Below are 27,269 nucleotides of genomic sequence, written 5' to 3'. Positions count from 1 at the left end.
ACTTTGAACTTTCTTACATTTTGTTCAAGATTCTCAGTCGAAATGCGAACAATGCCAGGAACAATGCACAGAATGCACCGATGCCCACACTTGTTCTGCATGCCTTGCTGGCTACGAGCTTATTAAGCAGGGCAACGCTGTCGTCTGTCTCCGTGAGTGCCCTCAAGATCATTACAGACACACTAACAACAGGTGTGCAAGTGTGTATGTGTGTGTGCAAGTGTGTGTGTGTGTGTACGTTGCGTACACGTATGCGTGTTGAAGTATATGAGTATATACGAGTTGAAGTATTTAGTTAGATAATGTTATTTTCTTGGATGCTGTTGACGTGAGGCACGTATGTCTTGAGATTAATAAGTGGGAAATGATAATTTTTGCGCATGGTGTTTTTTTTAATATTTAACATATATATACCTGCCTGCCTATAACATGTACCTACCTACATACCTACCTACATACCTACCTACCTACCTACCTACCTACCTACCTACCTACCTTCTATCTATCTACCACCCAGTTGCGTGGCGTGTCATGAAAGTTGTGGTTCGTGCAGCGATGAACTCGCTACAAGTTGCCTCACTTGCTCCATGAAGCACCTGTGGCAAGAGAACCTCTGCGTGCAACACTGTTCACCTGGTTACTACAAACATCCCACCAGTCAAAACAATCCAGCAGAGTCCAGTAGCAGTGTTGATGTGGAAAGGAAACAAGATGGCAGAAATGATGGAGGCAGTGGAGCAAACAACGTAGCCTCTGTTTGCAAGAAGTTTGTATTTGTTTAGCTAGCCTGGTTGTATTTTCAAACGTTCAACTTTCGTCATGTTTTGCGTTGTGCTACGTTTTCCAAGTTCCTTACAATTTTTTATTATATATAATAATTTCATGTGCTTTTTAATTTTTTGCTCAATTTGATTCAGTTAATCAAATTCAGCTAAAATAACAGGCTTGGTATAAGTGCTGAATAATTAAATTGAAATCAGCATCAATTTTAGTACCTATAGCACATTCAGCTGAACAACAACCAAAACATCAACAACCAGCACAACAACAACAACAATGTCATGTCATCAACAGATGTCATCCATGGTGCAGTGAATGTAGTGGTCCGAACGTCTCAGAGTGTCAGGCCTGTTTTCCACCATTCAAGAGGTTCAACAATGTTTGTCACCCTGAATGCCCACCTGGTTTGTTCTTCAACTATTTCTATTTATTTTTTTTAACCGAACGTTTCATTGGGTCTTATCCGTTTTGACGACTTTACCTAGTTCAAATGCATGTTGAGTCAGTTTCAATGATCTATTTTGCATGTAGATTTTCGGACGCAAAGACTTGCGCGTACTTGTTTAGTATTTGCTTTGTGGAGTGTTGCGCTAAAAAATAATTTTTAATAGACAGGAGAGTTTCCATAAATTTTCCATTTATATGTTTTTATTGACATGATTGCGTTGTGGTTGTGGTTTTTGGCGTTAGAGTCATTGTTTATGTTATATCTGTAGAAGCGTTTTATTTTCTTTTTAAGTTTCGTTTGCCATATTCACGACGCTAATGATGTAGTTTATGATGTCTTCGGTAGTATGTCTGATGTTTCTGATGTTGCTTTTGATGTTATTGATGTTATTTTAATGCTTCTGATGTTAACTATGATGTTATTGATGTAATGTTGTGTTCCCACCAACACCCTCATTTTATTTTCCATGCTTATTAGGCTTAAACGTTCTTACTCCGTTATTTATTTTCCGGTATCATTTTATACTACTCTTTGCATCCTTGCATGTTGTAACACTTTCTGCGTCTTTTGGATTCTGATTTTTTAAAGAACACTGATTTATAAACTGATTTTTTAAAATAATAAAAAAATACATTTTTGAGACGTGAATACGTAGGTACACTTTGATGACGTCACAATAATGCCTCGACTTTCAGAATGTTACTTAAGATGTTGTTGATGCTTTTTACGTTAATATCAATATGTTCTGAGGCATTTTTTCTCTGGGCAGGCATGTGGAATGATTCCATGCAAGCCGGTGCATCCGTCCCTGATTATAATGATCTCGTTATGATGTTTCGTTCCTTTTAATTATTGAGGTTTTTTATTGCGCCCTTCATCCTATCATCAATGTATGTAATGCTTTAGAAGTTCACACATCTCTGGATTCATATTTATTCATTTATTATTCGTTTACTCGTTCATTCATTCATGCATTTGTTTATATATGCATTCATTCATTTATTCATTCATTCACTCACTCATTCATTCATTCGTTCGTTGTTTATGTGTAAATTGAAAACGTAGGTCGGTTTATTAATCTTAAATACGATAATCGGGGATTTATTATGAAAAATAAATATTCTTCACATTAAGGAAATAGTTAAGGTGGCTTATTAACATTGGATGAAATAATTATTTGCTATGATTTTGTTCGCTCTGAAAAGGTTTACAATGAAAAAACCAAATAAAAAAACTGCTGTATGTAAATCACGCAAAAGTATTGGGTTATGAAATGAGGAAACCGTCTTGGGAGGCAGAGTTTGTTGATGGTTTTGTTTCGATGCGGTGTGCTATTCCATTCTAACTTGTTGTTACATTGAAAGATAATTCGATGGTTTTATTTAATTCAAGATGATTTCCAAACCGTCAAATCGTTATGTCAGGTTATTATTACGATGTGCAGAGCATATGCCGCCCGTGCAGAGCCCAATGTCAAACGTGCCACGGAGATAGGGAGGATGACTGCAGGGCCTGCCGCACCCCCTTGTTAGTTCTTCTCTCTGTGGTTGTCTGCTCACTGTAAAATTTTAAGTTTACTTCAAATAAATTTAATGTTTTAATAAATCGTCTACATCGCTAGCTAAAAATATTTCAGAGCATTCTACAAAGGCAGATGCATAGACAAGTGTCCCGATAAAACGTTCAACACGACATACCTTGAAAGGAATACGAGTTAATAACTTTCATATATATCGTTTGACTTATTTCATACTCTCTCATAACTCTTCATCATTGATTTAATATTTAGAAAAAGATCTTTGTACATTTGTTCTATAAATTCTTTCTTAAATGTTTTTAATTTATTTTTAATACTTTTATAATTTTTAAAACCATTTTATTTAGTCATGTTAACGAGATACTAATATGTATGAATCATACATTTCGTCGCAGACTTACATTTCTTACATTTCAATGATAGCTTAAGCCTTCTACTTACAAACAGAATTTTTTAGATGCGAGCCATGCCATGATTCATGCGCTACATGTTCTGGCAGTTCCAGTATGAGGTGCATCACATGCAAGCAAGGACTGCTCTACTCCTTTGGACAGTGCGTTAGGAAGTGCACCGACCTGTTAGTTTTCCATTTCTTCCTTTTTCTCGGATTCTTTTTTCCATAATTCTCTGATATTATTGCTCATGTGTAAAATGTATGTTGTTTATGACTATAGGTGATGATGCATCTTTTTGGGCGTGTGTGTATACGCGTAGATATTACTATTAAATGTTTAGAAGCGCACTTGAGTTTGAATTATTGAAGACAGTTTATTTCATCTGAATCAGATAATGTTAATTAATGTTATTTAATCAAAGTTAATGTTTCTAAAAAAAAATTTTTATATTCGTAGAGAGTACGTGAAGAGCGATAGATGTGAGAAGTGTGACCTGTCATGTGATAGGTGTTCGGGACCTGCAGCTCATCACTGTCTGCAGTGCAAGATTGGTGAGTGTCTTCGTTATGTCTCCTGCTCTTTTATTTTTAACATTTTGCTCTATTATTATTATTATTATTATTGTTATTGTTGTTGTTGTTGTTATTATTATTATTCAAATGGCACAGGCAACCATTAATCCTGAATCAATAAACAAATTTTCCAGCTTTTAAAGTTTGATAGTTGAGAAAACATTTAAATCTTAATGGATTCACAACTTTATTTAACTCTCTAGTACCAGGAAAATTAATTTTTTGGGTTAGGGTTAGGCTTACCGCCGTGAGCACACTCGCACATGTATCGAAATGTTTTAACAATTCTGTTGTAGTGACTTATGAACAATGATAACCTCAGGTCACTTCATGTTACGTAACTCGTCGTCGTCCACATCTGGTCAGTGCGTGAGGGAGTGTCCGAATGCTTACTACTCGTCCAACATGGAATGTCTCAAATGTCTTGGCAACTGCAAACACTGTTTGGGTTCGTATCATTTGCCCTATTGTACTGTGTTTTTATGTTTAATTTCAAATTATTATTTCTATCTATTTCGTTTCTTTCAAATTTAATTTGTCTCAAGTGTAATTAATTTGCATTGAACAACAGAGTCCAATCCGCTGCAGTGCACGTCGTGTCAGGCCTCATACTATCTCGATGAATACAACCTCTGCGAGTCCGTTAATTGTCAGCGAAACCAGTTCTTTGATGAAAAAACGAAGGTGACTTGCTGCTGAATAGGAATCACTTTTCAATTATTTTATTGGTGCTTAGTTGATTTCATATTTGATTCGTAACTTAGTTAACGAGCATGAGATAATCTGAGAGGTTCATCTTCTGCTTGATACTCTATTGGAAAACAGTTCGCATTTGTACGCCTGTTTAGAATGGAGAACCACTAAATAGTGAACAGAAATCAAATACATATTTTTCGACCTACTACAAATCATAATCTAATGGATTATTTTTTTCATTTCACAATAGCGCACGTACACATTGTTTAATTTATTCGTCCGCTGCATGTAATAACGATGCACCACCATATTGTTCCTTCCCTCAATTGCACACGCTACAGACTTGCCAAGCCTGCGACCAGAAGTGTTTGAAGTGCAAGAGCGGCAAGCAGTGTCTGGTCTGCAACGAAGGCTTCTCCCTCCTCGTCATGAACCTCAAGTGCATTCCCGCCTGCTCTCCCCCGTCCGACTCTGATGAGGACATGGAGACCTGCTGCCTCGATCAACCTTTCTCTTCAGCTGGTTTCTATTCTTATTTCTCTGTTTATAAAACTTATTATTTGTAACCTTTTGTATTATTCGGTCGTAAAATGTTTTTAAAATATTTTTAAATCATTGACTCAAATTGTTCTCGTCTAGCCGCTGCTTTCGTTGTAACTCAAGTCGTACTTATAGCGATGATTGTTTATAAGGAAATACTTTCCAATCTCAATCCATTCAAATGGACTATCATTATGTTATGATGACCTATGTCAGATGTGACATAGGTCATCATAACCTCAATCAAATGTCTTGGATCAAATGTGTTGTTGTTACCTCCGGTACATTTTTATGCATGTTGATGTCGCATTTTGCAAAAATTGTTGCATACAATTTCAAACAAGTAGCATCCAGTTTAAATGGAAACTCCTTTTAAACTCCATCCACTTTACCTAAATTTTATGTAGCCTCAGACGATAACTAACTTATTAAATGGAAAGGAAGTGCTTTCCAATCTCAATCCATTCAAATGGACTATCATCATGTAATGATGACCTATGTTAAATCCACGCTCAGGTAGGTGCATGAATGTGAGTTACATCGCGCCTGACGGAAGTGCAGATGTTGATGAGGAGGAAGAGGAAGAAGAAATAACCACAACTACTACTACAACTACTACTACTTCCACAACAACAACTACAACTACCACTACTACCACTACAACTACAACATCTACTACCACAGTTACACCGACAACAACAACAACATCTACAACAACAACAATAACATCGACAACAACAACATCTACAACAACAACCACAACAACAACCACAACAACAACAACAAAACAACCAGATGTTCCTTTAATTCCACCAGACACAACCACAACGATGTACATCAACATAACATCTACACCAATAACTACATCAACCACCACACTCCCAAGTGTTGTTACACCGTCAACAACAACCACAACGACAACATCAACAACAACCACAACGACAACATCAACAACAACAACCACAACAACAACCACAACGTCGAAGGCCACACCAACCACACCAACTTCAACAACGTCAACGACATCAAAAGCTCCTCCAGCAACTCCGACGACAACTCCAATCCCTCCAAAGAGTGACTACATGTACACAGTCTTGTTCTGTGTCCTAGGCATCCTTCTCCTACTCGCTTTCCTCTTCATCATTGGATTCTGCCTGTTCCGTGCCAAGGCCAGCTACAAGTTGTGCTTCTCCAAGCCTGACTACCACTCCGTCCCGATGATTTACAGCAGTGGCAGGAACAAAAAGATCTACGTCATCAACGCCGACCACCGCCGAGTCGTCAATGGCCGCCTGCCCTCTACAGATGTTTAACCACCTATTCTATTTTTTTTCTACCCTGTCCTAATTAAAAAAAAATTTTTTTTTCACCGCTGTATATTTTGTCGCTAGGAATTTTGTAACATGTTTTTACGTGCATTACCATGGTGCCGCCTGTGGCGAGTTAGGTGTTTCTTTTTTTAATGTAATGTGTCCGTTGTGCAGTGTTAGCGTTTTGTTATTTTCGTTGTCAGGTGAAGATCAGTAGATTTGCATCTCGTGTGTGTGTGTATGTGTCGTGTGTGTGTCTGTGTGTGTGTGTGTGTCTGTGTGTGTGTGTGTGTGTGTGTGTGTGTGTGTGTGTGTGTGTGTGTGTGTGTGTGTGTGTGTGTGTGTGTGTCTGTGTGTGTCTGTGCATGTGTGTATAGAGTCCAATGTACAATGTAAACCAATTTGTATTTTTTTATAGAACTTAATTTATTGTCGTCCACCTGTTTGTTTGATGATTACGACGATGGTGACGACCATTAGCGATTATCATCTTTAAGTGTCACCAAGTTTTGTAGGGAGTCATTGGTCTCTTAATTACTAAACTATTGTCATCGTTATTATTATCACACACGCACGCACACACGCACACACGCACGCACGCACGCACGCACACACACACAAGCTTATCACAGTAACGTTACGGTATCTTCTATTGACTCTATTTAGTTAGTTACTTCATTTTCGTAACAGTTTTTATAACGTTAAGATTCTGAATATTTTTTGTATATGATTTGGTACGCCTAATGGAGTTTCTTCATCACTTATCAATAATTTATTTTCTACTATTTGTTACTGCAATTTATTTTAATTTATTAAATTTTACTTTCAATTTTTAGTGTCGATTGCATAAATTTAACTCATTAATGACTTTGCGGTATTGGGTTATCTATCCAGTTATTGTAACGTTTTTATTCATATCATAAATTATTTACTCACATACGATGGCGCTGTAACACGCACAAGTGCACACTGCTTGCACACATGCACGAATTCACATATACACTCACTCACAGACACACAGACACACTCAGATACACATACACATACTCACACCTGCACCTGCACAACATTTCAACATATCATTGGGTTGAGGATATCCAACGTACCATAACACTTCATTCACCAAATCATTACGCACTGCACACTAGTAGTTATGAGGGCTTACTTAGATTCAACTTCCACATACTTTGGTGCTCAACAATCTTCAATGGTTGGTTACATGCTCACAGATTTACGACATGTTCAGTTAAAACTTAATTTTAATAACATTTGCACGTGAAAACAAGAAAACTTGATTATTTCTAATTCATATCCAAGTTAACATTTGTTCAAGTAACGATCCCTAGTTAAATTGAATCCGGATAGATTTTAAACCATGGATTTTTGCTTATTAATGTCTTGTGTTGTTGTACTGTTCTATTGTGTTGTGTTGTGTTGTATTGTGTTGTTGCATTGTGTTGTTCTGTCTCCGTGCTTGTGTTTGTGCCACTTGAAAATCTAGTTAGGGCTTCAGTAAGTATTTTGTATTATTTATACGATCAATTATTTATTTATTTATTAATTTATATAATTATTATTTATGTTAATTAATTTCTTATTTATTCATTACGAGAGTGATTATTAGTTCTTGTACGAACAATATTTATTGCGATTTATTTTCATCCACGATTCTAGGTCTTATTTATCATTCACTTATAGTTATTTATTTATTTATTAAGAGAAAATTTTACCAAATTTAAATTATTTAAAATTTTTAATTTGAATTGAGAGTGAATGAACAAATATATATATATATAATATATATATATATATATATATATATATATATATATATATATATATATATATATATATATATATATATATACATGCCATTTGAAATGAATACAGCAACTGTGATCAGCTTTAACGATAAGTAAATAATTACAATGCACCGATCCACTATCTGTATATTTTGGATGTACATTTTGCGAGAAAGGTCCTGTCCTATCTTATCAAAAAAGATTTTTTCAACAGAAATAGCTTCCTTTGTTAGGCCAGTAGATACGTATGTTGTTATGTTGTATACATACATACTAATACACTTAAATCATGTATATATACCTACCCCTATATTTATCGTGTATATACAACATACAATCATACTATGGTTTGTAACGTTGTTCATATATAATATATAGATATGTACATGTGTGTCTATATATATATATATATATATATATATATATATATATATATATATATATATATATATATTATATATATATATATGCCTAAATCTATAACTTTGCGATTGGCCATTCGCTAGTCAGTCTGTTATTTATCATTTATTTATCATATCCGCTATTTTCAACTGATTTCCCATCTATTTATGAATTGAATTTTCTTTCCGTTCACTGGTTTATCTAATTTATTTTTTTCGTTCGTTCATATTTGTTGAAAGCATGAAACCACGGGGTAATAATGTTACATAATGTTGCTTAATTTACATAGTTTTACAGATAATGTTTCGATATAGTAGGTAACATGTACAGTTATTCAATCTCATTGAGCAAGCAATCAACTTTTAAAGTTTCGACTTTCTCAAATTTTCACTTTTTGAGAATTTGATTTATGGAGTCCAATTTGGGTCTTACAAAAAAATTACTACCACGTAAAAACTTGTACAAATGGTACAATTGGTGGAAAGAATGTTCGAATGTTATTTCTTATATTATTCACCTAGTTGTCTTTATTTTAATTTTTATATAATACGATGGCCGTTGATCATTGTTATCATGTTCGATTTGAGTTTTCACATATTTCAGAAAAAGGTGACATTGAGTTTGATGAGCAGATTCATTTTTATTTTCCTTGACCCTATCATCACCACTCCAGCTAATTTTTTTAACTAATCATTATAACTTTTACCTGGCTGGATTATGCCGGCGATGTTTCATTAATTTTCCACCACAAACAATTTCTTTTCGGCTTATTGGATTTTTAGACCTATTTATTTTCTAATCATTTAATTCCCTGCATGTTAATGATATTACTAAAATAAAAAATTTATGAGCACCTCATCGCTACAAGATGATGTGTGACTTAACTAACAACAAACCGATTAGCATAAGGGACATTGTATGTTTGTATTAAACAAGGCATAATATGTTTAATTGGTTACTCTTCTTTGGTCAATCAAGTAATCTACTTAAATTTCAGTGATTTAAGAAGGGAAGGTATGTCTCATTATCAATTTTATTTTTTTATTAACTAACATTTAATTCTTAGATTAATTTATTAATTTTATGTTAATTTATTAGATCATTAATGCATTTGTTTATTTATTCATCCATTTGGGAACTAGTGTAGATGCCATGTAGTAGTAGTACATTGTTTGTGATTCATGTCTGTACATTCCATACGAGTCTGAGTGCATGTTCGTCGGATGAGTAAATCATTCGATTGTTTCTTAAATTACTGGATGAATGATTGATGAATGGAATATTCTTTAAAAAATTACATTACGAAGGTTTCTTTATCCAAATAACGAAAAAACATTGATTAAAAATTGAAATTATTAATTTTGTTATTATTATTGTTATTATTATTCATCGTTGCGGATTTTAATTCATTTCTTCATGTTGCCCTTCTTTCATTCTTAGCCAGTTAATTTTTTTGAAATTATGCCAGTTCAAGTATTCTTTTTATTTCGGTTTTTAAATAATTTTTTTTATTTTTGACAAAAAAATTTGTTGGGCATAGAGGCAACTTTGTAAGAGTTTAATATTTCATTTACAAAAGTTATATTCTTTAATAGACAACTATCTAATAATGTACAATATTATGCTTTTAAAACTGGGTTAAACCGTAGTTCATGGTACTTCCATGTTTCAAATATAAACGCTTTAAATAAATATATATGTATGTATAAATAATAGTGAAATAATGTGTTGCGTGTACGTGCGTTGCCTGTGTATGTCCATCCAACTTTACAACCTGTAGCGTATATCTCCAATTAAACAGGCAGTACAATACTGGTTCATTTGTGTTTTACCTGTTTTTGTCAGTATTTATTCAACTAATTTTCAGAACTTTTTCATCCGCCTTTCTCTACCATCCTTGTTTTTCACATTAAGTAGTTTTTATCTTTTAATTACTCCATCATCCGACCGATCTATAAATGCCCCTTTAATTTTCGCGGTATCGTCTATCTTAATTTGTAAGCGTTTGAAGGTTGTGTTCATGTCTCTTATCAATCGACCTAGCGAGGTTTTTCTGTCCAGACTCCAAACCATCCATCCTTCAATTGCACATTATAGTTCATTCAAACTACTTAGTCTTTACTACATCTTTCTTCTTTCTGTAAATTTACATAAGGCGTTTGTGCGTACGATTTCTATGCATGTCAGTCAAGTGCTCGTAATGCGACTTCAACAAAAAATCATTCAACGATTAAGGAGTTATTTTGAAGGCAAACGTTGAATATATTATAAAGATCGATACGCTTTGGCGTCGTTTACACGTTAATACGTCAACAATTTGTAGAAATTTCATTAAATTATTAACAATTTTTGAATTTGTTTTTTGCGTTTATGAAAAAATAGAACATTTTGGTTAACAGGCATGTTGTTTGTATTATTTTCAGCATTAACAATTTTTTATTTTTATTTGGTGTAAAAAATTTATTGATCCTTGTAACACGCTATATACAGTTTTCATACCTTTGTAAGTTTTTCGAGTTAATAGTTTGAATTAGGAAAGAACCTTCGTTTGTTTTTACATTCATTACGTTTATGCAAATAAATCTCGCAATGTTGTGGCGAGAATAAATTAGTTAATATTATTAGAACATTCCTTTATGAAATTCTTTTTGATGTCACCAAATTATTCGTTTTTATTAAAATTTTCAGTATTTCTCTCATTTTATTTTTCGATGATTCATTTCTTTATTTCAAATACAAGTTTACAACTTTCAAACCGCTGTAAACAGTTTATAGGTAATCATGTGAGAATGATGCGAGTTTACAATCAAGAAGTGAACATGGTTTCGATATTTTATTACAGATTGTACACCAACAGCTCATGTCACACAAAGAAACCTACCAACATATAATATAATTCATTGATTAATGTTATGTAATCAACAATATTTTATTGTTTAAATTAAAAATGGTTGGGTTGTTAGTTTTAAAAATACCTATAGACAATTAAAAATACAAAAAATAAGCAAAATTAAATCTACACGCAACCTGATTCAAATTCGTAACATCGTGATGTTCGTGATTGTTCAATAACAAAACTATCGACTGAGTAAACAAGTTTAGGCCGTCAAACATGAGCTGCATACAGTCAAACATAACTTGAACTATCATTATACAACAGAACGGAGTTAAAGTAAAATTGCAACAGGACGAATGAATCCTCACTCATCAATCATTTTTTCTTATCCCTGTGAGTTCTTTAGGAAGGGGTTGCCACCCTGGGCATGGAACCTGTCCAGGCAACTCGCAAATGCAGTGCCTGTCACTTTCTTCTCCGAAACATGCAACTCTCCTGTTTCTCTCTATCTCTTTCTCTATCTCTTCCGATGCTATATCTTTTCTGTATGGTGTGGCGAGACATTCATTTTAATAAAATGAATTTTTGTAGAAATTTAATAAGTGAGCAAAAGTTCAACTTTAAAAAGTAGTTTCATTTATAGAAATCAACTAAAGCAGTTAAAACACATAAACACAAGAGACACTCAATATATATCTATATATATATATATATATATATATATATATATATATATATATATATATATATATATATAAACACATGTTTGAAGGATGGCCTTAAAATCATTGATTGCTGACCAGAAACAGGAAATAGCTTTTCGTAGATTTGAATGAGAATGTAGAAATGCGTGCAAACGTTTGAACAAGTAAATATGATGATGGTAGTAATATAATATAATTTAAATTTGTCACACACTTACTGTTTCATGCCAAGAACTCTTTTAACGTGATTATATATATCTTCCCTCGATCTGCCATCACAATCGATCAGCAATGAACTGTCATTTTCTTCAAATTTATTATAACGAACATTTTACTGTTATTCAATTATAAGTTTATAATAATTTAGCGGGGACAACAATCAATCTTCGTTTAGCGTCCAGAGACCCAGCGGGGACAACACAACAATTAATATATTTAACAGATGAGGTTTTTATAACAGTAACCAATCACTGGATGACCTGGCTTATTTCTCCATACTCCACAACAGTCTACAAGTTAAAATTGTCTATTGTCACATTTTGAAATTTTATCAAACAAAATATGTTACCAGAATTATTGTCTGTATTTGATCTTGGCATTTTCTGTCTTAAATAACGTTGTCATAGCATGTAGATGAACATAGTGACACCAATAGACTCAGTTAACCATTATTCAAAAGTTAATTTTTAAAACTTCAACAGGTTATAGACAACAGATAAAAAAAAAGCTGAACAAACAAACAAACGCCGTCTAACCATAATATGTCTTGATCCATGGAAGAGGTGTTATTTTATTGAGAGTGATCATCTGGACATCAGGGTTTTTGAATTGTAATTGAGGTAAGTGCCAGTATATGAAGTTACTAGGATTTCAAAGTAAAATAATTTTAGCAATTATTGGCAAACTTTAATAAATCGTTTATAAATAGGTATCGATAAATCATGCACAACAAAGCAACACATGAACATCACCAAGTTCACTGAGATGAGAAGGTTACATTTAATAATATATTTGAAAAATCAGAAAAAAAGAATGTATGTATTTTGATTAAATTCAAAATTTGTCAAGCTAAAATATGACGAGCTAGAATATACAACAGTAGGTCTACGCATCTACGAGCAGCTGTACCATTTAAATGTGGTACTTTTATTTTTATCTAGTTATTAATATTATCTGGAAATCAATTTTTGCTAATCCTAAGTGATATCTTTTGATAGAGTTAAATGGCGTGAATACTATTTTCTCAAAGAATTATTACAGTTTATAATATAACCCCAACAAAAATGAAAAAAAAATTGCTAAAAAAACTGGAATATTTCATCTATTGCCAGGGTTGTTAATAGCGGAGTAGCGGTGGCGGCGATAGCTGTAGCGCCGCTACTTTTTCAGTATTGATAGCTGTAACGCCGCTACATTCACTGAGCGGTAGCGATGTTGGAACGGCATTTCTTCTAAAGCTAAAATAAAACCGTTATTATTAGCATATTATTAGCATGAAAGTCCTTCTTTTTATTAGAAGAATTTCAGGATGTTAAAGAGGGCGCTAGTTGGTAGAATAAGTACCGTGCACTCACCGACAACCAGTAGTACAGCATACTAAGAGAGGTGCAGGACAGGCCTTATTCATTCAAATATAGTCACCAGCTTAGAACATTAACTTGCCACTGCATGCATAACAAAATCGAAGTTAAGTAATGTCATTTATATTATCCGCTAGTTTCGATTTATCGCAAGTACGAGCGGCTATATTTTGAAGGAATGTTCCAGAACAGCGAATGCCATTGCCGTCATAAACATTTTGAAGAAAATCTTTTGTGATTAAAATGAAATGCCGTCACAACTTTCATTTGCGCTGCATCAAGGACTGGTTTGGCGATGATTCATCCAGTCTAGCTTGTGGGAAAATGGCATCAATTAACATTGATGAATCTCATGAATTTAACATCGAACAAAGAGGAGGCACGAAATATGTCAAGGTTAAAATGTACATCACTTAATTTTTCACTTTTGATGAAGAGACTAAATTATAAAATGTATAAAATGTTTAACAAACTAATTTTTTAGATTTTTATTTATTATCACGCTAACATAAAAAATGTTTACAAAACTGCATGAAGCATTGCATTTTCCTGTTATTTAGTTTTGTGATATTATAATGACAATACCGTTACATTGTTATCATTTATTATCATCATTATCACTACTATCAATATATGGAAGTGACGGAAGTAACCTGAACATACATAATGCTTACACCCCGTTAAATCAACAGCTTTGATAATAAAGATGTTTTTAAGTTGAAATTATATAAACAGCATTAAAATAAAATGCTTGTACTGTACATTGCGTATTTAACGATTGTCAAATATTCAAGTGATCATATTTCATAGATAAATGGCCTAAGGGTAGTCTATGAATAGGAACCCAGAGACTATTTGTTGCTGCCCAGAGTTGATGACCTTTTTCTGGCTTATCACAAGCAGTACAATTCCTAAATCGTCCGCAATTTACTCTGCATTAATTTACCCCCAGATCTTTGTGGCCCCAATCTTTGTCGTCTATAGAGATATGTTTTTTTCATAGCTCCACTGTTTGCACATAACAGTTGTCTTCTTTGCTAGCGCACATGGTCACATGTTGAGTTGCATAGATAACTGACATTTTGATTAAATTTATTTTTCTTAAATTTTTGCACGTACATGTTGTTTTTCCCAAACGCTTATTCCCATTCCAGAAAATTAGGCATTACCAATTCCCCTTCCCATGCTTATCTCTAATTTGAACAAATAAGCTTGAATGTTGAAAACTGTTTCTTCTTTATGTACAAAACATAAAAATTTCAACTTAGAATATCAAAATCATATAAGTAATAATATTTTTGGTTGTGAAATTAGAAATATTTTAGACGATCAATTTCATCTTTAATGCGCTAATGATAAAATAGAAGAAAGATTCCAATCTAAATGGATTCAAAGAAAAAAATTTCTACAACACTTTTCATATAATAGCTTGACAAAAAGTAGCAACATAGGTTTCATCCTTACTTTCTCATTTAAGTAACAATAGCGGTATACTACATTTCCCTTGCAGTAGCAGTCAAAAAATCAATGAATAAGAAAACTGGTTGGTAAAAATATTTAAAAAAAACGAACTATAAGCCAGTGTGTCTCGGTGGAGATGACTTGGTCTTCTGGTCATAGTTGAATGCAAACATGATAATTTTTATGTGTGGTTCCAGGAAGATTTCTCCCTTTCTCAAATACTCAATTGTTCGAGCAACAGCACCTCGACTATGCATAAAAGGCATTTTGCAAGGTTTGTTGATCTGTAACAATAATTTGTTTTTTTTAATATCAAAGTAATAAGCAGTACTTCAAATTTCTTAAAAATATCTTTTTTTAAACAAAACAAAAGACTGGAACAGTTTATGTTTAATTTACATATAATTTTTGTGTTTTTTTTTTGTATGGACTTGAACAAATCAATTAAAATTTCTAAAACAGATAAAAAATTGGTAAACTAAAATTAGGTAAGGTAGTTTTACTGTGTAGGACAAAAAATTAAATGCAAAATATTTGTAGACTTTGTTTTCTCTCTACTAAGTTAAAAAAAGAGAAACACAGAAACACTGTAATGTTCAACTTTTTTAAGAAAATAAATAAATTATATTAAATTATTACTTATTTTATTTTTATTATAATTACTATTATATTTTATAATATTTTGTAAAAATCAATTCAATGTGTGGGCAACCTCTATATCTATATTGTCTAAATTTTGTTAAGACAAAATGAAACTGTGAATTTTAAAAATTAATTAATTAATTAATAATCTGTTTGTTTATACTTTATATTATAATTTTATATAAACTTTAGTTTATATTTATATGTGTAGTACATGTTGTACAGTACATTTAAGCCAGAAGACACCAAGCGGGAAAAGTTATTTATTTATTTTGATTTAATTTATTTTATAATAAAAAATTTATTTTTATATAGAAGGTTAAGGTACTGGTAAACGTAAAAGTAAAATGTAAAAGGTAAATTAACTTGTAAAAATTTATAATTTTTATATAACAAATGAAAATAACAACTTAAAAACAGGAAACCTATTTAAAGTCACTGTTAGAAAGAATTGGTCAGCAAACAATCACAATCATCATCACAATTAATTAATCATTATTGTTGACCGGACGAGCAACAGAGATCCGATTGGAGATACACAAACGACGATAATAGATGACTTAAATTAACTTTTAAAACAAAGTATAAAAAAATAGTCACAAATTTCGAAGAATACCAGATAATATGCTTAACAACAAAATTAATAATAACATCAACTATAATAAAATTAATAATAAATAGATAAATAATAAAAACATAAAAACATTAACTATAATAATAATAACAAAGTTTAAAGTGGTCCAGTAAAGTAGCATCAGTGTAAGAACCACTACAAAACAAATGTTTTAGTATCCTAACTCTCCTAGCTTGATTTTAAAATTGTTGATTGAATCAACAGAGAAAATTTCATCGCTCAGCTCGTTCCTGATAATAATAATGAGTATATTGCTAAGAAAACCTAATATATAGTGTTGCAAAACAATTTATAATAAAAAATATATCGTGAAGAAAAAAAGTTCAAAAGAAACAAAAAATAAGACGACACTTGATAGAACAGTATATATATATATACTTGTTATATATACTTGTTATATATATATATATAAATGTATGTATATTTTTTTTATATTAAATGATAATGACGCATTGATAAGGACAAAATATGATATGAAAACATCAAGGTCATTTACGGGTAAAATACCATAGTATCACCTAATTCTAAATGTTTGGCAATTTTATTTTAGCGTAGAAATTGAACCATAAACAGGAACGTTGACCGCGCTTTATATATTTATAAATAATAATAAAGAAAAATGTATATTATATAATTATATCAGGTCATAATTTTATATAATTATATCGTTATAATTGTATCAGATTAAATATCAACAGAGGCATCCCTCATTTGAAAATACTGTTGAGTTGGTTAACTTTTAAAAGATAAACAGTAAGAAATCATGAGTGAAGAAGTGTTCTCGTCTCGTGTTGTTGTCCTCTTCGCGTTCTTTCCATCCTTCAGTTCTGGAGTTCATATTTTCAAATGTTTTCTTCGAGCACGTTAATTCTTTCTGCAGCGGACTGTTTGTGAAAGCATTGTAGTTAAAAACGTTGTAAATATTTTTCACTGTTTGTGTTTGCTTATTGCAGTCTGCACACCTCTTGCTCTTGCACAAGTGTCTCATGGTTTCTTATTGATATTTATATCTTCTTTTTGTATTGTTTCCCGCGTTATAATAGTCATTTACGAAAAGACAATTGTGCGTATGGTCTGCTATGTCAACGTTTTTCAGTTTTCTTTGTTCAAAGTTAAAATTTTGATGTGAGAAGAAAACTTTATTTTCATGGCATCTTTCTACATTTAAATTCCAATCAAACAGTTCTCTTCCTAACATATTTTGGTGCTGAAAATATAATTAGTATGGAGTTCATCAATGTCACAGTTCCTCAAGATCAAATATGGATGATTGTGGTTGGCTTTTTCATAGCATTTTTGTTGGCATTTGGTATCGGTGCCAATGATGTTGCAAATTCGTTTGGTACCTCCGTCGGCTCAAAGGTGTTAACACTCAGACAGGCATTCATACTGGCTAGTATATTTGAAACACTTGGTGCTGTCCTGCTAGGTTAGTTAACTTCAAATATTTTTAATTAATAAAAATTATTATATATATGTTATAATTATTTAATAGTTTTATTTACTATATTTTTTATTTTCAGTAATTTGTCTTGTAGTACAATGTGTAATTATGTTTAGTCTTGCTCTTTCTTAATAGTGTAAAAAAACTTAGTGAATCAATTTTGAAAAAAATTAAGCTTCAATAAATATTTATTTCATTCTAAGCTTCTTTTCATATATTTATAATAATGACAATTCATAAGCATGTTATAAGTTACATATATTAATAATTAATACAAAAATTGTATGAAATATTTTAACAAATGGTTAATAATTTAACGACAACACTTTTTTTCTATAAAAGGTGCAAAAGTTTCTGACACCATTAGAAAAGGAATAATAGATTTGACCCCCTACCAGAATAACACAAAACTTCTCATGTTAGGAAATGTGGCTTCACTATCTGGTCTGTTTCTTATATAATAATTTATAAATCAGTTTATTTATTTATTGTGCTTACTAAATTGTTTATTCTTCTATTTGTTTATTTATTTGTTTGACTTATTCATTTGTCTGTTTCTTATATATTAATTTATAAATCAGTTTATTTATTTATTGTGCTTATTAAATTGTTTATTCTTCTATTTGTTTATTTATTTGTTTACTTATTCATTTGTTTGACTATTTATTTATTTTGAATATAATTTTAAGATTTCTGAATTGATGTGCTTGATAGTGTTTTGTATTTCATAACAGTATAACTATAATATAATTAGTTTATTATTTCTCATAATTTTCTCTATAAATCAAAACATCTGTATTTTTCTTAATTTATAATAGGTTTTTGTAGTTTGAATTTATACAGTATTTAATTATTTATGTATGAATTTTTTTTTTTATTTCAATGAGACTTGAATTTTCAACATTGTTATTATTATTATTATTAAAACTTATTGTATAAAATTATATTAAGATTTTCTGTTCCATAAGCATGCATATATATTAATTAAATCAACTAAATCTATTTCTTAGTTTTCACTATTGAGGTTGGGAAAATAATAATTAAAACAAATAAAGATATCATAACAATATAATGCCATAATGGTATTCGTAATAATTGTAATAATTATTTTAATATTGCTAACTGGCAATGTTATCATTAATAATTTTCATGATAACAATAGCAGTAGTAATTTAATTGCAAAGAGAGTTGCATGGGCATATATTTATTAAGTAAGTACATACATATAAATGTTATTTGGCGTGATGGCTCAATGGTTAAGGGCGCCTGGTCTTGCTGCTGCAGTGATTGGGTTCGAATACAAAAAGATCTCCACCTATCATTTGCAATGTGTATGATGCGTGGTGGATGTGTGTGTTTGCCGTTGAAACCTCTGATGCAATCGCAAAAGAGAGAGAGTAACCTTTAACCTTTATTTCTAACATGTTTGCAATATTTTAATATTTTTACTTTTCATATAAAAATCTTTCAAAGGTATCATCAGCAAACGCACAGTGCATGAATCAATGCATCACACACATAGGCTGGGATCTTCTCGCATTCGAACCCATTTACTGCATGAGAGGTGCCCGGCATATGTTTTTATTTTTTCAACAATATTTTTTTATTCATAATTTTTTTTAAACAAGTTCATTTCATGAAGCGTAAAAACGAAAGATGAATAATAATAGTAGCTCATGGTCATTGTTATTCTAAGTTTATATTAAATTTGTAATTTCTGGTTTAAATGGCATTTTTATGTCTAATTCAATTGAGTAGGTCTTTTTATTATTTTGAGTTTTATAGGGATAAGTTTTTAATTTGTTTATATTTATCTTTACTCACATTAAATGTATCATTAATAATTTGATGTTTTTATAGACTTTTTTTATTCAAATATGATTTTATTTTTTCAATTTATTTATATTGTCCATATTAATGTAAGTTATTCGATTAATTTTTCCACATTTAATCATCATCATAACAATTTCCATCTGCTACTATATTACTATTTTTTTTGTTTTCCTCGATTTAAGTTTAGTTATGTGACAAATAAAACAAAACTGAAGATACGAAACAGCCTTCACATTTATGGGTTTTTAATGGTTACACACTGTTTGGAAAAAATGTCTTTTTTTGTGGGTGTAATTTAATTTCATCATTTATACATAAATTAAATAAATTCACATTTTTCAATTGACATGAATGTTATTGTACATATTGACCCTGCAGTTCATGTTAGCTATGTTTTTATTACAAGGTGTGTATTTGCTTGTCTTATGTATTTCAACTTTTTCATTTTGTACCATTAATAAAAAATATTTGTTATTCAATGTGTTTTTACATGAAATCTATTTTTAGCATTGTTAGTAAAATCATGAGTGAACTTGACTGTAAAATGTTGAAATTTCAATATTAGATTAACAATAGATTATTGCCTGTGTGAACATGCTTGTGTTTAATGATTTGAATTCTTAATAATTAACTTGTTCAATGTTATATCTAATCTTTTACAATGACAAATGAATCACTCGTAAAAGTTCATTTTTTTAATTTTTGTGTACATTTTTTAAATTTATAGTTTGGGGAATGAGAAATTGGGAAATCTGTACTTTCACCATAGTTATGTGGTGAAAGTACAGATGAAGTTTGAGTGCACTTCAAGCGGGAAACAGGCTCTTATAATTTCAAGATATCACTCAGTCCATTAATTTTGTATATCCATATCCACTGGAAACGTTTTCGTTTCTTGCCGTTATGGAATATTAATATTTCCGCCATGATTTGCTTAAGAATTTCCATGAGCATCGTGTTTTTTGAACTGTCCAATGAACGAGTTTGGATGTTGTTCATGCAGGTTCATGCGTGTGGTTGATAGCAGCAACGTTGCTGAGGTTGCCAGTGTCAGCTACACACAGCATCGTCGGCTCAACCGTTGGATTTGCATTAGTAATTCATGGTTCTAATGGCATTCACTGGGTCAAACTTGCCACAATCAGTATGTTCTTATTCCTTCATTATCATTTTTTGTCTGTGTGCTGATGCAGAATTTCAGCTAATAAATGCACATAATTGATCATTATAAAGAGTTTTAAATAGTGGCAACCCTTTATCAATGAATTTAAAATTATCTTCTAATAAAACCTTCTGATAAATTTTTTAAACAGTTACATCCTGGTTCATCTCACCAATCCTTGCCGGTATTGTAAGCATCATGTTGTTTTGGACTTGCAAGAAATTCATCCTCAGTAAGGTACTGAACAATTTTATTTTCAAGTTTCTGAGATGTAACAGGTAAGAATGATAATTGTGATATTGCACTAAAATTTGCTCACCATGAATTCATTTTGAAAAACTTCTGACGAGCTCACTGCGTTGAATAAATGTTCACATCACTATTAACTGACTTGAAGTTATTTAAACTCTTACATTTGCATCAACACTTGGAATAATTTATGCTTATTAAGCTATGATTCATTAAAAAGCTGAAGGGCTATAATAATAATAATAATGTTATTCATCTTGTCCTCTTTGTGTCGTTCACCTTTTTTAATTTTTTTTTTATAAGATTTTAGTTTGCATCATGAAGTTGTAGTGAAGTTGTTATGTGCTCCGAAGAGAGAGAAAGTACCAATAAACTGCTGCCTTATTGTTGAATTGAACACTCGTTTTTATGGGACAAATGTTAAAGTAAGAAAAGTGGAGAGAATGTCGACCAACAATGCTTGTGTAGAAATAAGATTAGGCTTGGGGTGAAAAGATTTAGGAAGACATTGAAACTTTTTGCAAATGATGTTGGCTGTAGTGCATAAAAACATTGCTGTGGAAATAAAAGACACTGTAAAGAGTCCGATGAAAACTAACAAAAATGGTTCACGGTATAGATGAATCTTTGAAATTGGATGATTTAGAATAACTAAGGCAATTAATAGTTTGTTCTTCAATATTTGATCATATCACAGCCGCGAACAAAAAATTTAGTGTTATCATCTATACTTTTTTTCTATTACAAACAACACAGATCTGATTTGAAAATTTAACTAGCTTTCAATTTAAATTTTTGGTAATGGTTCCATGAGAATAATTTATCATAACTGAAACCATTATAATAATTTTATAATATTAAATGCTGCAGATTTATCTTTTTGGTATTATTATCCTTGACTTCCAAACGAGAGTAAAATTATACTGACGATACATATCGATAATATGCACAAATTTTTGTTTTTATAATTTTAAAATATTTTCATCATAAAAATAATATTCATTTGAATTTATTTTCCAACGGTGACAGCATCAACCATTGGAGCCTGGCTTGAGATTCCTACCAATCTTCTATGCCATGACTATAGTCGTCAACATATTTTCCGTATTTTATGAGGGACCAGAAAGTTTGTAATCTTCTATCACATAGTACAATTAGACCCGGTTTAAATGAAAATAATAAATAAATGCAACATAAATTTCAACAATTTATCAATTGTTTGCTTGATATGTATTTTGTATGGTATATTAACAGTGAAGCCATTACAATAATTCACAGTGTTGAGGTTCAATTTGATTCCCTTATGGGGCACATTCATCATAAGCTTTGGGGCCGGCACGATCGGAGGTATCATTATCTACTTCTTCATTGTTCCATGGCAAAGGAAAAAAATACAAGGTGCACTTCAATGTTGGAATGTTTGATTGATTTTTTATGTCGTGCCGCTGAACGATAAAAAATTTACATTTTGTAAGTACAGTCGAACCCCAGTATAATGAATTTGATGGTTTCAAGAAAAAATTCGTTGTATACAATTTATTCAGGAAAAAATTCTATATCGCCTAAAAGGTAAAAAACAACATCCTTACCATTTATTTTGATAACAGAAAGTAATACGTGATATAATTAAAAAAAATTTTTAAATGAAATTTATTTTTGTTCCATGCAACAATGATTCTGATTCCATTGAAATTAATCGAAGTAGAGTTCACGAAAATTATTAGAACAAGAAAAACTAAATATGGGTCTAAGCTATTAAAGGAGTATATTATATTTCTTTAAACTTTTGTGAATTTTGTTCGTTTTAGAGAAGTTATTTTCGTTCTATAGAAACAGTTTTACATGTAAATTTCAAGGGACATTTAATAAATCGTAATATAAAGATTTTCATTGTATAGAATCTCGCTACAAGGAGGTCCGACTATATTTATAAGATTTGTTCTCATTTTTTATTAGAGGAAGTATCGAGAGTTTCAGTGGTGTCCACCTTGCTCAACATGAATGACTCAGAAGAAACTGGGGGATCCACCAACACAACCTCCATCAAAATGCCAAAAGAATCAATCAAAAAACACCACAAGTTCGATGAAAATACAGAACAGGTTAGCCAGTTAAATTTTCTTCAAGTGATTTTATTTTTATTTTCTTACTTTTGTTCATTCTTCTGATGCCATCTTTTTTAATACTCATTGTTATTATTGTAACGATAATCTCCTTTTATTTAATTGTCATAACATTTATTCTATTGAATTACTGTGTTCTCTTCCTAGTCTTTTGTTTTATCACCTGTTTACTTAGTTACATAAAAGTTTTGTCAGTCTTAAATTGCATTAATTGTATTTCAAATTAAAAAACAATGGGTTTATTTATTAATTTTGACTATTCAGAGTGATACTTCGTCGACGCCAACCCATTTGAGACAGGGCAGATCAACGGTGACCGACGCTCCAGAAGCTGCTAGGTTGTTCTCCTTTCTTCAGATTCTGACCGCTATATTTGGATCATTTGCTCATGGAGGCAATGATGTCAGGTACGCTACGTTTGACTCACATCAATCAATTTGAGTATCGTTACATTTTGACTCACATCAATCAATTTGAGTATCGTTACATGAAATTAAATAAGTTATGTAGTTTTTTAAATAACATATCTTCCAATATTTTCTATTGTTTTGTTACTTGTATCAAACTTGCTTGAACATTGTCGGGCGGTGTGATGTCCTTATACTTTAGTTACTGTTACGCAGTAACCGGGCTCAAATATGACAAAAGGATCTCCACCTATTACGTGCATTGCGTGTGTCATGCGTCGTATTCAGATACGTTGTTTGTGTGTTGTTGATTCCTCTGAACTTTGGAAGTGTAATAAACCTTTGTCCGTATAAACTTTTTATCATTAACTTTTTTTAACGCTTTGAGCCAACTATTCAAATATCTTACATGCAAGCTGTCATGTTCACCACAAAAATGATGTCAAAAAAGTCTAGCTAGACATGGTTTCAAACTGAAATATTTATTTTCAAAAATTATCTAAACCACTAACAATACTTGAATTGTTTTAATGTGTTTTTGCCTACAAGTTTATCTTTTTTTGTTTATCTGTGGTTTTTGATACGGCATTATTCAATGTGACCAAAATATTAAGGCATGTTAAGGTTAAGGCACGAACAATAGCTTAATCTTAAAGATTTAATCGTAATAGCGTGATTAAAATTTAGAAGCTAACACATAACTTTTAAATTTATAACATTTAAATTTGTTTTAAACATTTTTTTTTTTTGAAAAACAGTCGAAAAAATATTAAGCAGCATTTTCTCTTTTTGTAAAAACTTGCCACAACTTTTGCAGCAATATCATTATAATTGTATAAAAATTAAAATATTTGAATGTTTTCCAGAATGGACCCGCTTACTGTTTGATATTAAATTTATATTTTCTTAATTTAATAAAATGTTACTATTTTGTAAATTAAACACAGAAATAAGACTTATCAAATTTGAAATTTGTGTTTAGGCAATATTTTTTATACAAACCTTTCAAATATTATTATGGCTAAAACCGTTTTATTGAGACATGATTCTAAGTTTGACAAATTCAAATTAAGGTGGCTGAAAGCATAATTTTGAAATTAAAATTTTATGTAGCAATTCTATTGGCCCACTTGTTTCCCTCTGGTTGATTGGCACAACTGGATACATTTCACAAGAAACCTCCACTCCCATACTTATATTGCTGTACGGTGGCTTTGGTATTTCTGTTGGATTAGTAGTTCTAGGGAGAAAAGTCATTAAGACAATAGGAGAAGATCTTGCAAAAGTCACACCTTCCAGGTAATTTTAACTAACTTTATTTTTATTGTCACTAACTTATTTTAGTTCTTTATTAAAGTGATACAAGTTACTTAATTCATGTAATGATGTTGACAGTGGCTTCTGCATAGAAATTGGATCAGCATTGACAGTATTAGTAGCTTCAAACATAGGCTTGCCAATTAGCACGACACATTGCAAAGTTGGCTCCGTTGTTTTTGTTGGGAGGTATAGAGCTCGTGAGAATGTGGACTGGTCAATATTCAGAAATATTGTCTTGGCATGGCTAGTTACCCTGCCTATTTGTGGAGGAGTTAGTGCTGCTATCATGGCTGGATTGAGAATATTAGTTTAGCATTAGTGTAGATTTTGTACAACACAGTCTTAGTTTAGTATTTTGTTTCTATTTATTCATTTTCATATTACACTGTTTCATTTATTTGTATATGTGAAATATATTTTGTCTGTATAAATGCAGTTACCTTTAAAAACATGAGTTGTTTCTTGTTTTGCAGTGATCACTTGAAATTTCACTACAAATGTTGTGTATTCCATCAATGGTTTTCTCCTGATTAAAAAAAACAAACTAATGACATTATATTTTGAATTTAAACTTTGTAAAATTATGGTATTAAACTATTGTTTCGAATGCAACATTGTGAGGGAGGATAGTTCCAGTTGTAAATATACGATCGATATTTTTGAAATTCATATTTGCACAATCGATTGGTGGTTTTTAAATTAAGATGCAGGTCTCTCATGACTTCAGGGGATACCTTATGAGTGATCAGATATTTATTGTTACATCCTCTTGATTTGTATTCAGTATCAAATCGTGGATCATGTTTTCTTTTAATGTTCAAGGCACTTAGCCACACGCCCACAGAGACATCCTCATTATTGTACAACTGTAAATACATTTTGTTGGTACTAATAAATCTGACTAGATCATATGAAAGAATGTAGCCACCACCTCTTGCATAAGGGAGGTATTTATCACAGAGAAACCAATTATGTTCCATCCATTTACCTTTAGTTTTAACATTAGCTTTCCCATCAAAAAATCCCCAATACAGCTTTTTTTCATCTTCTGATTCCAGTTCTTTTAATAGGGCTTCAATAACTGTAAAGGTGTCATCATCGCATTTCAATAAAAATTTGAAGCTGTACAATTTAAAAAGTTGATCTAGAGATTTTAACAGCTTTTCTGAAAGATTATGGTAATCTTCTGAAACATTTAGGAACAATAGATCATTGTACTTATTCTTTTCTTTGAGTAATGCAGATGACAGCTCGTTTTCCTCCTGGTTATCAGAACGACCAATGGCAAACAAATGTTTTATTTTCGAGTTATCTTTATCTTTAAGCCATGTAGATCTTATCGAATTTCGACGATCCACGTTTTTTCTCGATGATAAAATTAATATAATTAATAAATAATCGTTTTCTGGTTGAGTGATCCCACCTGCGTTAAACTTTGCGCTGTGGTTGCCATCGTAAATAGCAGTGAAGTGATAGATAATAATGAAGATCCAGATCGAAACAAAAAATAACGTTATTACTTTAAATTTATAAAAAATCCGTAATATCATTTTAATTTAATTTCAAAACATGTAAATGATTTTAAATGTTTAAAAGCAAAACTTGAAATGGTGTGTAGATTAGGGACGCACCGGTTAAACATTTTTGTCGAATAATTGTCAAATAGCGGGAATGGACAAAAGTAAAGTGAAAAAAGTTCTTTAGTCACAGTCATGTAAAATAGTCAGACGACAAATGACTACAAGTTCCGCATGAAATTCTATTGATTCAACATCTTTGCACATACAAAGTTAAGACAACATTGCCTGACTACTGCTTAGATTTGTCAAATGAAGGAATAGAAAATCAAAATATTTTGATTTGCAATGGAAGTTTTACAAATATATAAACATTTAAACCCTCTATGTTATTCATTTTTTTTATTAATTCTTTGTAAAAATGCTTATTAAAATGTCAATATGTCAGCAGTATACGATGTTCGATTTAACAAAATGTAGCAAGCTTTGGAGAGAGCCCCTCTAGCCCCTGCTTCAAAGGTTTGCTCTAAAATTCCACTAAAGGCTCAGCATTAGATTCCAAAATAAACTTGTACGGGAGGAGGACATAAAAAAAGAAACGATTAGAAACAATCCTGAATTGAAACCAAACATCAATGTCCGATATGATGCTAAATTAACATCAACAAAACGGAGTGCATGGTTATCAGTAAAAGCAAAACCGCCACGATCTGCTCCATAATCATTAATGGTAAACAAGTGAACGGATTCAATTATCTCGGAAGTCTGATTACCTCAGGTTGTAAATGTGATATGGATATCCAAAGAAGGATAGCTATGGCGAAAGATGAATATTCTAAAATGAAAAACATCCTCGCCAACATTAAAATCAGAAT

At 31.4% G+C, this 27,269-nt stretch overlaps 4 protein-coding genes across 4 annotated transcripts; 2 read left to right on the top strand and 2 right to left on the bottom strand.

The window, feature by feature from the left end:
• Positions 1 to 518: 518 nt before the first annotated feature.
• On the top strand, positions 519 to 3,737 carry HELRODRAFT_137839 (hypothetical protein; the record flags this gene model as incomplete). The annotated part of the gene is made up of 2 exons (XM_009014915.1): positions 519 to 676; positions 3,638 to 3,737. Coding segments are annotated over 2 exons (258 nt in total), but the record flags the coding sequence as incomplete, so codon positions are not given.
• A 7,559-nt stretch (positions 3,738 to 11,296) lies between these two features.
• On the bottom strand, positions 11,297 to 16,259 carry HELRODRAFT_110043 (hypothetical protein). Its single transcript, XM_009014914.1, has 5 exons — positions 16,131 to 16,259; positions 15,175 to 15,347; positions 12,778 to 12,884; positions 12,241 to 12,328; positions 11,297 to 11,861 (listed from the first exon to the last, which is right to left on the bottom strand). Exons 2-5 carry the CDS (start codon positions 15,327 to 15,329, stop codon positions 11,690 to 11,692), a joined length of 522 nt encoding a protein of 173 aa, XP_009013162.1. The 5' UTR covers positions 15,330 to 15,347; positions 16,131 to 16,259; the 3' UTR covers positions 11,297 to 11,689.
• A 906-nt stretch (positions 16,260 to 17,165) lies between these two features.
• Positions 17,166 to 25,308, top strand: HELRODRAFT_190726 (hypothetical protein). Its single transcript, XM_009014913.1, has 10 exons — positions 17,166 to 17,768; positions 18,126 to 18,227; positions 20,620 to 20,760; positions 20,930 to 21,015; positions 22,057 to 22,153; positions 22,306 to 22,425; positions 22,984 to 23,129; positions 23,415 to 23,557; positions 24,671 to 24,856; positions 24,953 to 25,308. Exons 1-10 carry the CDS (start codon positions 17,564 to 17,566, stop codon positions 25,188 to 25,190), a joined length of 1,464 nt encoding a protein of 487 aa, XP_009013161.1. The 5' UTR covers positions 17,166 to 17,563; the 3' UTR covers positions 25,191 to 25,308.
• A 150-nt stretch (positions 25,309 to 25,458) lies between these two features.
• HELRODRAFT_169080 (hypothetical protein) lies at positions 25,459 to 26,591 on the bottom strand (the record flags this gene model as incomplete). The annotated part of the gene is made up of 2 exons (XM_009014912.1): positions 25,459 to 26,317; positions 26,509 to 26,591. The coding sequence occupies 2 exons, from the start codon at positions 26,589 to 26,591 to the stop codon at positions 25,459 to 25,461; spliced, it is 942 nt and encodes a 313-aa protein (XP_009013160.1).
• Between the last annotated feature and the right edge of the window lie 678 nt (positions 26,592 to 27,269).

This window comes from Helobdella robusta (assembly GCF_000326865.2).
Source record: "Helobdella robusta unplaced genomic scaffold HELROscaffold_14, whole genome shotgun sequence".
Taxonomy (NCBI): Eukaryota; Metazoa; Annelida; class Clitellata; order Rhynchobdellida; family Glossiphoniidae; genus Helobdella; species Helobdella robusta.
This window is presented reverse-complemented; position numbering and strand designations above follow the sequence as displayed.